This window comes from Colius striatus, chromosome 11 (genome assembly GCF_028858725.1).
Source record: "Colius striatus isolate bColStr4 chromosome 11, bColStr4.1.hap1, whole genome shotgun sequence".
Taxonomy (NCBI): domain Eukaryota; kingdom Metazoa; phylum Chordata; class Aves; order Coliiformes; family Coliidae; genus Colius; species Colius striatus.
This window is the reverse complement of record NC_084769.1, coordinates 28,078,667-28,092,317: the sequence shown is the minus strand read 5'-3', so window position 1 is coordinate 28,092,317 and position 13,651 is coordinate 28,078,667. Positions and strand designations below refer to the sequence as shown.

At 39.5% G+C, this 13,651-nt stretch overlaps 1 protein-coding gene across 1 annotated transcript; it reads right to left on the bottom strand.

Annotated features, from left to right (window-relative positions):
• Positions 1–899: 899 nt before the first annotated feature.
• On the bottom strand, positions 900–10,451 carry CD28 (CD28 molecule). Its single transcript, XM_062004982.1, has 4 exons — positions 10,309–10,451; positions 4,421–4,774; positions 4,032–4,150; positions 900–1,174 (listed from the first exon to the last, which is right to left on the bottom strand). The coding sequence occupies exons 1-4, from the start codon at positions 10,361–10,363 to the stop codon at positions 1,034–1,036; spliced, it is 669 nt and encodes a 222-aa protein (XP_061860966.1). The 5' UTR covers positions 10,364–10,451; the 3' UTR covers positions 900–1,033.
• Positions 10,452–13,651: the final 3,200 nt, after the last annotated feature.

Sequence of the window (13,651 nt, the reverse complement as noted above, 5' to 3'; positions counted from 1 at the left end):
GAAATGAAAGACCCTCTCACACCCCGAAAACTGAGTGCTTATGGGAAAAAAAAATGAGCGATCTTTAGTTGTATATTTAATAGATTTTTAACGGACGCAGATTTTTGAAAGAGCTCTGGTACAACCTATGTGCCAGAAGATGAGCATGAAGTGTCACGAGGACTCAGCAGAGTTGGATCGAAATAAAAAATCAAAAATGAAAGTAAAGCTCTCCTCAGAATCTGATCTCCGTGTCTTCTAATGCTTCTCATATGACTTTGTGTTTCCTTGCTGTAGGAGACAGACAAAACAGAAGTGGGATTCTTCATGGTGGTAACAGATCTTTCTTCCTGACCAGTCTTGATTTTGTCTTCAGCTTGGCTACCTTCTCACTCTGTGGAGTTACCTGGTCATGAGTTCATACTGCCTTATGAACATTTACCAAGTGTCCAACCAAGACTCAACATGTTGGAGCTTTAGTAGTTTTCTATGAGCTTGTTTTGTCCTGGGGGCCCATTTGTGCCCTAGCCTAATAGCTTGGATGCATGCAGACTGACTTTTCCCTCTCTTTCAAGCATGTGTTTTGAACTTCAAACTGTACACCGATCTTGTAGGGAACTTTTTTTTTTTTTTTAAACATGTTGACATATTTAACAGCAACAAGGGTTTCTAAGGATTAGCTATACAGGAAAGGAAATTAAAGGGCTAAATCTAAGGCAGCAAATGGGAAAGGTCAGAAGTTCTGTTTCCAAAAGCTGAGCAAAACCACCTCAGCTCTGAGATCTGATGCCATCTTTCTGTCTTACCCACTGACAACCCTCAATACAAGTTGTATCTCCTTTTCAGCCATCTCCATGATGGACAATCATTTTTCACTCCCTCCCCCCACCCCCTGCCCCGCCCATCAAGCCAATACTTGCTATAGTGTAAGAATCCATGATCAATAGTGACAGACACGATGAGAAAATGAGAGGCTCTCCTTCCATGTCCAGAGCAAGTGACTAAGTCACTTCCTAGAAGCACACGAGGCTATAGGTGGGTCAGGTGGTGAGTGTCATGGCTGCCAGGACCGATATGCTGTGTAGTCTCGTGTTGGTGCGTAGGATGGGTAACCCTTGTTCTTTTGGTATGGTGGGTGCCGGGGAGTCATGTTCATGTAGTCACTCTGATGGTAAATATTCTTTTTGGATTTTTGCTGTCGGAGAAGAGGGAAGAAAGGTGTGAAAACATTTACACAATTAGTCTGTCCAGGCTGCGGTGAACATCTGAAAAGGGAGAAGAAAGGGAATAGGGATCCTTTGAACAGGGTCAGGGGCTGACTGTTAGTAAGATCTGAGAAAAGTTAATAATGGATTTGATTAATTTTTCCTTCTTTGAATCAAAAAATTGTCTCATCCAGCTCTCACATTAACTGCTGACAGCTCTGGCCCTAGGTCCTGGTTCAGGGAAACAGGCATACTTAATGAGGTAGATTCAGGTTTAAATTCATTTACAGAAAAATTAGATTACATGTTCTCATAAAATAATCTGTGGAATTTGTCCACCTGTATGTAAGTCTCCAGCTTATCTGCTGAGTGATTTACAGTGTTAGTTCTCCAAGTAAAGGAATGCTGCAAACCAAGGATAAAAAAATTCTCACCATCAATTCTCAGCTGTGGAATGACTCAGCAGAAGCAATACAGCCTAAGCACTGAAAGCTGGCCTCGTTTATTAGGAAGGAAAAATAAATTAGCTTAACTCCAACAGAATAAGAGCAAGAAAATCATCCCAGGCTATGTGTATTGTGGTTTGCCTACCATTTACAGCAGTAACATACAATGTTTATGTTGGTCTGAGGCTTCCTTCAAGGGGCAAAAGAATCAGAGATATTGCTAATCTTTTCTCTGTTCTGCTATCTAGGCCTCATAAATCTTATTTTCATTGTTGAATTCCTTATATTATATATTTAAATATATATAATATAATAATAATAATAATATATATAATTATAATGCCCCTGTGAGAGAAGGGAGGTGTCCTCTCTTTCATAAATAGAAGACAGGTGAAGTAATTTACCTATGACCACAGAGGAAGTTTGTGGCACTGACAGCATTCAAACCTTTGACTACTGCAAACTGTATACAAGGTTGGTGTTTTTGTGTAGTTTAAAACTTTATTGATCAGGGCCTAGCCAAAGTGCTTTTTACTTAATACTGATCTTGTGATGCTGTGGAATTGGAGGAGGTTTGCACTAGAAAGTCTGATGGCTCAATTATCCTGTACATGTAGAGTGGGGCAGTCACTATGAAACATTTTAAGCTTTTTTTATATTAATGCTATATATATATATATATATATATACGCAAGGTGTCAAATTTAAATTACATACTGCTTAAGCCATGCAATGCAGGTGATGCATGTAAATCATTACTTGTATGTACTCATCTCCAGAATACAATGTTTTAAATTCACCTAAGAGATAATTCTGCATAGGTGAAACACATTTTGCTAGCATGAGTGAGTGCTGAACAGGATCAAAGATTGATACTTTTGGAGATGAAGTTTTCCTCCAGGGAAGGCAGAACTGCATGAAAATAGGCAAATCTTTAGCTGCTTTCAGGAACTCAAGTGAAACAGGCTTGCCACGGTTGTCAAATAGCACATTTTAGGATATTTTTTACAATTCACAATGTCTTCTAGGCAGCTGTATTTACATTAAGCAACATTCTGGATACATCCATAATCGGAGTACATATTATCAGGAGAATACCACCAGCAGCGATAACAGCAGGTAAAAACTGAAGCAGTGAACAGCACACATCACAATGCAGCCTTGTCGCACTTGCTGAGGGCAGACATGTTAGTAGCAAAGTGTCTAGCCATTAGGTACCAAATGAACGCAGCAGAGAGAAAATGATTCAGATGACAAATGATGGGTTTGAAGCTATAGTATCTCATTAGGGCACAGCCATGGTTGCACAGCACTGTAACACCAGCAGCTGTTTGCTGTAATCCTCTCAGCTCTCCTAGGAGTCAGCCTCTACAACAATGCACAAAGAGGGACCACTTAACCTGCTTTTGCATTTTCCTATGGCAGTGCCCCATTTGATTGTTTTCTGTTAGAAACAGACATATTTTGAGCAAATGTGTTTTTGTGAAACCCTTAACAGATCTCAAGCTTTAGCTATCATTGAGAGTATATTTCTGTACACAAACAGCAATTAACCTGTTAGGGACCCTTATCCAGGCTGCTTCATAAGATGCTGAAAATTGCTGTTTAACGTCAAAGATACAGAGGAAAGGCAGAGTGCAAGGAATGGAACTCTCTATGGTCAATATTCAAGTCTTTCCCACATGGACTAAGCAGTGTAAATGAGCTCTGAGAGATCATAGTCATAAGACTTGTGTAGGAAGATGTCCCTCAGCATGACTGTTCCCTCCCTCTTTACTCCAGCAGGCAGAACTTGATGTGTCCTGGGCCAACCCACTCTCCAGAGAGATTAGAAAGCAAAACCAATGAGCCATGAGACTGTTTAAGTTTTCTTAGGATTAATGTACAGAGGCATACAAGGGATACTGTCGTCCTTGTGCCCTTATTGCCTTGCAGTCAAGCTGCCAGAAATGGTGGCTACTTGAGAGAACTGCTGGAAGCACACAAGCTGTTAATGCAGATTGTTTGAGGGCTCCCTCAAGATTGTTTTGCTGTAGGTGAGCTCCTTCATCAATATAATCTTAATGGGTTTTGCCAGGAATGCTTGTAACACTAGATATCTCTGACAGGGACAACTGGCAAAGCTCGAGACAGCATCCCAGTGTTGTTGGTGTGTGTGGCACTGCCAACACTATGGCATTACTGTTTGCTTTAGGACACTACTGCAGACACCTGACTCCCCACATGGGGACCATCTGGTGTTTCAGCTCTTTTGAGGCATAGCATGGGTATGCACATATATGCACCCTGACCCTGAAGTGAGTGGTATCAGTGAGTTTGTGGTAAACATGGCAAGTATAGCCTGAAAAAATTAACTCAGAACAAAGAGCATATGCAGCAAAGGAAAACAGTAGTTTCTTACCCAGTAGCTAACAAAAACTGCTGTTATTAGCATACTGTAGAAAGCAAGAACTCCACTCACTGACACCATAATCCACAAAAGATTTGCAGACTGAGGCTCTTGTGTTTGGATTAGTATCTCTAGAAGGAAAAAAAACAAAGAGAACTTTAAGTACAAGAAAGCAGAAACCTCAATCTCTGCTTATTTACTCCTTGTTGCAATGTGCCATTTTTGTTAATCATCATTTTCAGATGCTGTCTTCTTCAGGACACCAAGAGCAAGAACATAGTTTTACCAGGCAAGTTTTTTATTGATTGGGTTTTTTTTTTTTTAAGGAAATGGACTGCTTCAAGCCATCATGTAGGGTGTATATAGCAAGGATAGCAGGCAACATAGACTTCCCAGCTTACCTTTCACGTGAATGACGGTCCCATTGCTCTTCTCATTGTAGACATATGGGGGCGGATACATGGCCTCGATTTTGCAAAAGTAGATGTCAGTTTGGTTCACACTCATGTTCAAAAGATTGAAGGTGACTTTGTCTTTATCAGGAATCCCCTCACAGTTGAATTCTTTATTTGAATTACTGCTAGTTTTGTTTGTGTTCCATGAAATAGAGCAAACTTCAACTGCACTGTCTGTTCCTTTGTGCAGCGAAGCTCGAAATTCTTTCCCTGTTCCATTGTAAGTGTAGTTGCAGACTAGAGTTGCAGTTTTGTTAGCTACAGTGAGCAAAGGACTCTGAGCCACTAAAATTTTGTTTTCTGGAAAAGAGGGAAGGGGAGAAAGTGAGAAAAACACTTGTTTAAAAAGTGCAGTATAAAACTTCAGAACCACACATCCTCCTGTGCAATTCTTCTCCATACCTCCTCTCCCCTGCTGACCCTCCCTATGAGGGAATATGTAACCACCGAGCTGCAAAGCAGTTATCTTCAGGAGCTCTTGTTGCAGCAATCTGTTGCTATATAATTACTGACTCACTACGGGAGACTGTGAGGTCAAGAGTGTTTTTCTTCAGAGCCAGAACGCTAGTACAGAAAGTGGCCCATGTGATTAAGATTTAACATCAGGACTCAGAAGCCTACTCTGCATGTGTGTATTTATGGCTGCCTTAGTCTAGCTTTTCTTTAGCAAGCAATTTCCTGAGAAACATTATAAAATGAAATTACTGTCAATTAAATGCTTAGTTTAGCAATCAGTTAAGAGAATATTATTTATACATTTACTTTTTAATTCAAGGACAGACTTGAAGAGTTTGCAAGTGGAATTTGCTGAACTATTTCAAAGGTCTGGACCTTGGATAATGAACATTAAAATCATAAATTGCTACCATTTTAATATAAAATAAGTCATTTCTTTAGCTAGCGGCTGTAGTAGATTCTTAATCTCTCAAGGGACTCGAGATCTGACTAATTTGACACTGCATTGGCGCTTAGCACTTGAACAGCCTACAAAAAAACACGTCACATGAAGATATAATTCAATTTTAATTGACTGGACTGATACATAAACAGGAAATGTTTCTTGAAGTGTAGACCTCTGTACTACCATCTGCCAAACAATGCAACACTGCAAGGACTATGCAGAAAGACAACTTCTTCCAAGAAAAATCATACTGTGCAAATGAAGCCCTACTTTTCAAATGATGACCCATAAGTAAGTGGAAAAGAATTTTGGCTTCTAAGGTTAGGGACTTGCCAGAAACAAGGACAGCCTTTTTGTGGGGGTATATGACTGTGTAAGTCTTCAGGCAAGCTCAAGTCATATGAGGCCTTAGTAGCCTTTTATAAATCCCCGAGAATTGCTGTGGTTATGAGAATGACAATTTTTATTGTCTTTAAAATTTGCTGCAAAACATGTATTCTCTTTGCTTAATCCATGTGATGAGATTAGAAAAGGCTACTGTAGTGAGTGGGAAGGAGGCCAGATCCAGAATGCCCAGACAGGTAGTTCACCGTGTTTAATAATAGCTAGGACCAAATAGCTACTTTTAGTGGGTTTACACCTGCATAAGAAGATGAGTACGCCAACCTCTTGAGCAGGATACTCCTTTGGGATGAACATCATCCAGGGATTAAAGTAAACACAGAGATGCATGAGATGGCCAAGACCAGTGGTAGGGTGTGGGCGATAAAAATAACCCACGGCTAGCAGGTTCTCCAGTTACCAGCACAACCCATGAAACTGCTGAAGTCATTCATTTTCGCACTGAAAGGCTTGTAAACAAGCCTTTCTTCTCATGAGAGCAGGAAGACATGAGATAGGGAATGCTCTACTGCCTTGTCTTTAGCAAAGAAATATAGCAGTCCATCCTCCTTGTATCTCTTTGTTCAACATAGTTAGTTAGATGGTGAGTGGAGCAGAGCTCATCACAGCTCTGAAATCCCGTGTTTTCAGGGAACCCAAACACTGTGAGACTTGTGAAACTTTGATGAAGGATTAGCATCTCCAGGCTATCCAGCAGAAATAGACACAGGTCTCAGAATCCTGGAACCAAACAGCAGATTAATAACAGACAAGGCAGGTTTCTAGTCGAGATGCTGCCTGGGGTAAATTTTCATTGAAATGAAGACATTTCAGCAAAATACGTCCGTTTCATCGAATCAGCATTTTCTGACAAAGCCTCTCACATCAGCTTATAAGGCACGCTGGTAAGGGGTGAGGTTTGGATTCCACCCCTTTAGACAAGTTATTTGATCATATTTTTATCATCCAGAAAATTGCTCTTTAGCCTAAGTGGCAATGTTCAAGTCTGCAGAAGAGTCGTTGTACCTTTAGCACAGTAGAATTCTACACACCTCACTTGAGACAGTTATTCTTCTGATTTGCACTGCGGTAGGGCTCACCACTACAATCCTTATTGTCACAGGGACTGAATACACCTTCATGTCATCCTCCTGCTCTGAGCTTGGATTTTTTTTTTAACTGAAGAAAGTCAGTCATGCCAAAACATGTACTAGTTTCACAGGGAAAAGAGAGTACGGTCAAACATCCCTTACTTCACTTGTGATGTGAATAGGATTTGATTATATTTTTAGTATGAACTGGCCCATTCTGAGCAAACATGGATCGAGGCTGCTTCTGCCTTCAGAGAGAGTTTTTCTCGTAAGTTTCGCCTTGAGTTTGTTAAAATGATGAAACTCTGAAACATTTAGTACGTGTTTCCATTAGTGTATGCTTTCCCCTAAATAGGGTTATGATTGCTATTTCCAGTCTTGTGTTCAGTCATGATGCATAGTAATAAATATCTGTATCTTGGCCTCACCCAGAGAAGAAAATGACAGTCACAAAGAATCATTGTCTACAGTTTTAAAAAGCCGTGAAGTTAAAAAATGTAAAATGTTTAAGCCAATGTCCACAGGCTGCAAGATTTCTCAGCATCTTAGGATTTAAATGCAATTGTGAGTAAGATCTCTAAATGTTAGTTAAGCTTTTTTATATCTTGTTATGATAGATATTTTTTATAATCACACGAGTTTATTTTACATCACAAAAAAAAAAAATGGCACCCATATTTAATATCTGTAAAATGCTGACTCTCTAATCATGGACTCCTGATGTGCACAAACCTTCACCAAAGCATTTTGGTTTTTTTCTTTCTTATATACCAAAAAAGTGAAATAGAGATGACAAAGTATGGAAAATAACTATTTTGAGGAGGTTTCTTTTTTCCAGAGTTTTCCATGAATCATCATCAGCTATTGGAAAAAAAATATTCTGCTAAAAATATTTTGCACTCTCCTTTCTTTCTTTTCTATGCCAGTTGACTCTTTCTTTTCTATGCCAGTTGACTCTTTCTTTTCTATGCCCGTTGACTTAAAGGAACTATTTGCCAGGGCAAGGAATATGGGCTAAGTTGGAATTTCTAAAAGCACGGTAAAGAAATGGCCCACTTCAGTCCCTGGAGGAACAGGGAAAAACCTAAAAGGAATTTATTTAATCCACAAACAGAAAGACACATAGCATGTTATAAACAAAGCTATTATATTTTGCTATTCCTGGTCTGCTGTTCAATTACCTTTACTCTTATTTCCCTGGTAGGAGGGTCTCTTTTATTTTGGTTTCAGGTCACCTAGCTGTGACTATAACGTGCAGCTGAAGGGATCTGCCCCTTCTAACTGTAATAGCCTTGCTTTTCTTCTAATCTTTCCTGCTTTGGTGCAAGTATTACAGGAAGCATAGTACTACATAAAGCCCAGGTGCCACTCTTCCTTTCATCACACTGAGTGTGAGCACGGGGACTTTTCTTATCAGTTTGAGATTTTTATTTTTAATTTTAAGCAACTGTTTGTTGATGTTATCCTAATCTGAGCTACATCTTCTTCATTCTGGTAACTGTAGTGGGTTAGAGGTTGATTTTAACACCCAGAGACCAAAAACCATAAGGTTATATGGGTAGTAAAAAGATGAGGTCATTTGTGGTATGCTGCAGTGAGAACCTGCTTCTGTTACTTATTTCACAAAATACATGGGACAGGCAACTTTTTCTAGCTGCCTCTCTGACAGACTATATACCAAGGTAATTATTTAGCCAACAATAATGAGGGGAGGACAATGTAAATGTTACTGTTTCTGCAAAAAGGAAATGAACAAACCGACCTTTTAAGTCCCTTTCCGTGATTTAAACTCAACCTGCAGCACTCCTTCGTACAGGCTAAAAACAGCAGAATGAGACAAATTCTGTTGTCTTCCCCAAAACAAAATACCTGAGGCCTATAATACACTTTGAGGCTCGAGGAAGTCCTGCAGAGTTTTAAGCATCAATCATTCTGATTAAAATGAAGCAAAGAGATGAAGACAAAATATGGAGAAAAGATGAGAGCCCTGAGAAGCAAGTGACTTCATGTGCTTCTCTTTAAGTAGTTTAACAATCTCAGTGAAGCTGTTGGAGAAACTCAAGTTCTTAATGCAAAGCAAGTATATAAGTATCTATAGAGTCATGGCATAACACCTGTGCCCAATAACTATACATTAAATTTTATTTCGCTCCAATTCAAAAAAGCTGCTTTAAAGCTGTTCACACCTTATGGAAATGTTTTTAAAACTTTTAACCCACTGCTGATACTTATCCCCTCCTGGAATCAGTGTCTTCTCTGACAACCCAGGGGCCTGCTGTGGAAATAATTGTGATATTGGAAACACAGACTTATAAACAAGCAAGAAAAAGCCTATGTTCAGTTAAAGAAATACCAATCATGGTGTCATGCAAACTACAAAGCCTTCCCTGAGGAAAAGAATTATAGAAAATTAAGGCAGAAATAAGGAAAAGAAATAGATTCAGTTGTATCTCTTGTATTAGAAAAAACAACTCTTGAAAAATGTTCTTTTTGTGAAAATTTTGTACTAGAAAACACATTTTTGTTCCTGTTTGCAACTTCTCAAAGTTACAAATACAAAGCACTGATATTTGGAGAAGACCCAATAACAACAGTTCACAGGCCAGCAGTTTGAAAAATTGTCTGTCTCAAGATGATCATAGCAAAAGCCGTCATCCCTTGCCTTGCGTTGCATTTTGATGTGCCCCTTGGAAAGATGTGTTAACTCAGACATACAAACACTGCATCAGCAAGACAAAATGCCCTCAGCCACAACAACTGAAGATTCAGAAAGATTCAGAGACTCATGATTTCAAAATCATAAATAAACATCTTTTGTTGTTGAAGATGTTTTCAGAAAGAAGCTAGATATGTAGTAAGTATTAATTAACTATTGAACAATGCAAAGATCAGAAACTCAGCAATTTCCATCCTCTCATCTTTGAGCTCAGTAAGCAACTCGGCTCTTGGTCCTTTCTTTGCTAGTTCTATGCGCATCTGAGTGGGCTCAACTCTGCAGCCCATCACACCAAGCTGGGCCATGGTGAGACCTGAAGCTTCATGCAGACTTGGAGCTGATGGAGAGGCTACGCCAAGAGAGGCTGCCCCAGGTCTGCTCAGCCCGTCTGACTCTCAATATTTTGCAAATATTGTGAGCAATATTTGTAAAGCCTGGGGCAAGCTGAAATAAACTCCCCTTTATCTATGCATGCAATTTCCAAATGCATCTAAAGAGAAGTCAAAGAAAGCTCTTGAGTCTTATCTTGGAGGGATACTTGTGGCATGAAAAAAATCAGCCTCTTAGTTATATCAAGTTGATCCATGTGCAGTTTTAGCAGCTTGCTCTGTCTCTCCCATTTCATACAAACACAGAATAATTTGTGCAAAATTACTTCAAATCTATACTTGAACTTCTCCCTCGTGATAATCAATGTGAGGAAAAATAGCGGAAAGGTTTGAAATGTTGAGGGGGGAGTTGTTACCTGTTAGATCAGCAGTGGGGATGAAGCAGAGCACCACGAGGACCTGCAGGAGCATGGTGCTAATGGTGGGCCCGATGCCTTGTCCCCACCCCCTCCAGACACTGTCACGTCTCCCAGGGCCCTGTGCCACCAGCCTTCCTTCCCTGTGGGGCCAGTCTGCACCCTCAGTTGCTCACACAACTTCTCTTCTCCTCCCTCTGTAGCACATGATACACAGCCAAGTGAAACCACTGTAATGACAGTGCTTGAACAGGAAGTTAAATTCTTTGGCGACTTTAGCCTTAGGAAGTTGCCTCTGCAAAACTCAGTAACACTTAAAAGGTAGTGCAAGTCCGCCTTTCAAAACAGAGACTTTTGTCTCTGTATTGCAAGATACATGCTTCTGTTTAGGGCTCTGCAGGGGTCCTCCTGTCAGGCAAAAATGGGCTTCCCTAGAGGTGCCTTCTCAGTCTCTGGGAATGCTGACAAGATGATCAGGGTTTGATCATTTTAATGTTTTCTGCATCTGCTTGCCACCTAAATGCGGAACAAACAGTCAAGAAATAGTGGTCTGGTGTCCCCTTTTTGCCAAAAAATCCTAAGTTGTAAATGAATGCAACTGTAATACAATCAATATCTAAATAAAGGCAGCATGCAGCAAGCTCACCTCCCAGCCAGTGCTTTCACTAGAGCTCTTCTTCTTTAATTTTTTTCTCTTGGACTCACCAGATAAGTGTTCAATCTTTGCCCTGCAAGTTCAATGTCACTGCTCCCCTTGAAACAACAGGATTGTGAGAGACAATTAAAGGCAATTGTAACTATGAGGAATTCTGGTTATTAGCTACTTTCTTTTGTCCACCAAAGTAGAAATATTTAAATGTATCAATGCTTCTTGTTATCTGTGATTTATTTGAGAAAAAAAAGGAGGTGTTTAGGCGGAAGACTTTCAAGAAAATTAGGCTGTTGTAGAAAGGGGCATCAAGCCATTAACTGTTCTTCCTTTCCTCTTAGTGTTCAGACCCTATTTTAACAGAAATTGCATATGCAATCTAAGAACAATTTTAGCTGGTATCTCTATTTGCAGGCTAGGGCTTTTAACAATGTTCTTTCGTTTGTAATCAGTGTAAATTGTTAGCAATACTGAAATTTTTGGAATTTGCTTGTACTTAGAAGAGAAGAAAGTCAGATTCTGTTTTTCTTAGCCCCCTTATGTGGTTTCTAGATAAATATCCTGAAACCGGTTTTTTTTAGTCACATGAGTGTACCTGCAGTTATCAATTAAATAGTCTCAGCTTAACTTGAAGTGAGAATCCACCAACCAAGTTACAAAATTCAGTAACTTTTTGCTGAACTATCCTTTCTTAGAGATTGAAATCACTGTTGTCAGATCTTTTGGATCAGACAACTGAATATACATAACATTTATTGAACCTGGTGCACAATTCTGCATCCTGGGTGTCAGGTCCTTCCTGTATTTGAGACATGGACTGAAGATGCACAGACAGTACATTCTCCCTTCATCACAGAATTAGCAGAGTATATTGCAGAGAGAGAGCTACTGCCATTCATTTCACTGGCATATGTTGGCCAAGGGGCACCATTCAGATGGAAATAGTTGTGTAGAAAGAGACTGCTCTAGAAATACCAGTAAAAAAACCCATGAGGGGACAGTTTGTACTCTCTTCAGTGTGGCCATGGATCCATTTATTACCTTCCACCCCTTGTTTCTCCTCATATGCCTCTCCCATGGTGGCAGACCAAAGCGCTGATTACCAACAGAGGCTGAACTAGTGGAATAGAGGAGAGAGAAGAAGGACCACTGAGAATTTATCCACTGTTGTTATAGAGACCAAGCTGTGAAGTATCATTTCTCTCTGTGCTAATGAACAGTGTTGCCAGTATTGCCCTTTCCAGAGCCTCTGATACTTCAGTCATGATTTTAGTTTTGCCTAATTGTTTCCTCTTTGACCCTTTGAGTAAGGAACCAAGACTGTAATTCTAAGATCTTGATCTTAAATTGGTAAAAAAAAAAAAGAAAAAAGTCAGAGATAAAGCAGCCAGAAGTTGCTACTTGTTTTTGGCACTGATGATATTGCTGCTGCCCTTTCTTATAATCTAAGACATTATTCTTACTGGCTCCTGGAAGGCTGCATTACAGTCCTATTTTTTCATCATTTTTTTCTCCTGAATTGTTATTGAACACTGCTTTGTATTGAAACACAAGACCCACATTACAAAACAAACAAAACACCGAAACACGAAAAACCATATGGGGCCAAATCTTGAAGCTTTAACTTTAAAGTCTTATCTTTAAGCTTTGTCATTACTCATAGAATCACAGAATGGTAGGGATTGGAAGAGACCTTCAGAGATCATCTAGTCCAATCCCTCCAGCCCCTACACAAGAATCTAAACTTTGGTCTTAGACTTTTCACTCATCACAGTGTGTAAATAATGTAACCTTCCAGGTATTTAATTGTAGCTTTTTCTAACTACTGTTAGAAGACTAAGCACAGACAGAAGCTATGATCTGAATTTTGCTGAAATGCTGTTAATCTAGTGTGGTTTCTAGATTATCTGGATACCTTTAAAATAGAGCCCTAAGAAATCCCAAGCAGCCTACTAGTTTGCCTTTAGATTAAAGAACGAGGAAGCCATGACCCACATCTCCTGAGCCAAGTGTTCAGTTGTTAAAGTCAAGAAAGAGTTTCAAAATTTGTTATGATTAAACAAGTGGATAGTTTTCAATCACTGGAAGTTATGTTGTACCATAATTGTTCCCAGAACATACTCCTTAAGCAAATAAAAATGTACATGCATACTGGAAGAGTAATTGCAACAATATACTATCATTCACTTATTCCTGAGGACTCCAGTCTAATGGAAGAACAGTAGGTCACTAAAATTCCTATGTAAGTACTATAGAAAATTCACTTTTAAGTCCTTGGACTATCCTGTAACTCCATACAAAGATTAAATTTAACAGTTGTCTGAGAGAATCTTTCTTCACCGTGAAGAGTCATAACACAGACTTTGTGCTAGTAGTGCTTGCTCTGCATGCTTATATGTTAGCTACTGCTAGAGTAAATGCTTTCTTTCCTACAACTGCAAATTGAAAATGTCTTTATTCTTCCACTGCTGCTGCAAGAAATGTTATGAATAGTGCTATGCATATTTGGTACAGATGGAAGGTTGATTCCCTCACACCTTTATTGTGAGAAGAATGTGCTTTAAATACCTGCTGTAGAGATGCAAAAGTGGGGTGCCAGAAGTACAAATAGCCATGTAATTTCTAACTAGGGACACCATGAATGATCTATGGTATTCACCCCTACTGTGTCCACTAAGCTAACCCTAAAGAGTT

What these genes read in the sequence shown, in the direction of transcription:
- CD28 (XM_062004982.1), bottom strand. Translation starts at nt 10,363, where the DNA reads ATGCTCCTGCAGGTCCTCGTGGTGCTCTGCTTCATCCCCACTGCTGAT. An exon ending in GACCGTCATTCACGTGAAAG is followed by an intron (nt 4,151 to 4,420) that starts GTAAGCTGGGAA and finishes TTTTCCTTCTAG; the next exon opens with AGATACTAATCCAAACACAA. An exon ending in CAGTTTTTGTTAGCTACTGG is followed by an intron (nt 1,175 to 4,031) that starts GTAAGAAACTAC and finishes CTTCTCCGACAG; the next exon opens with CAAAAATCCAAAAAGAATAT.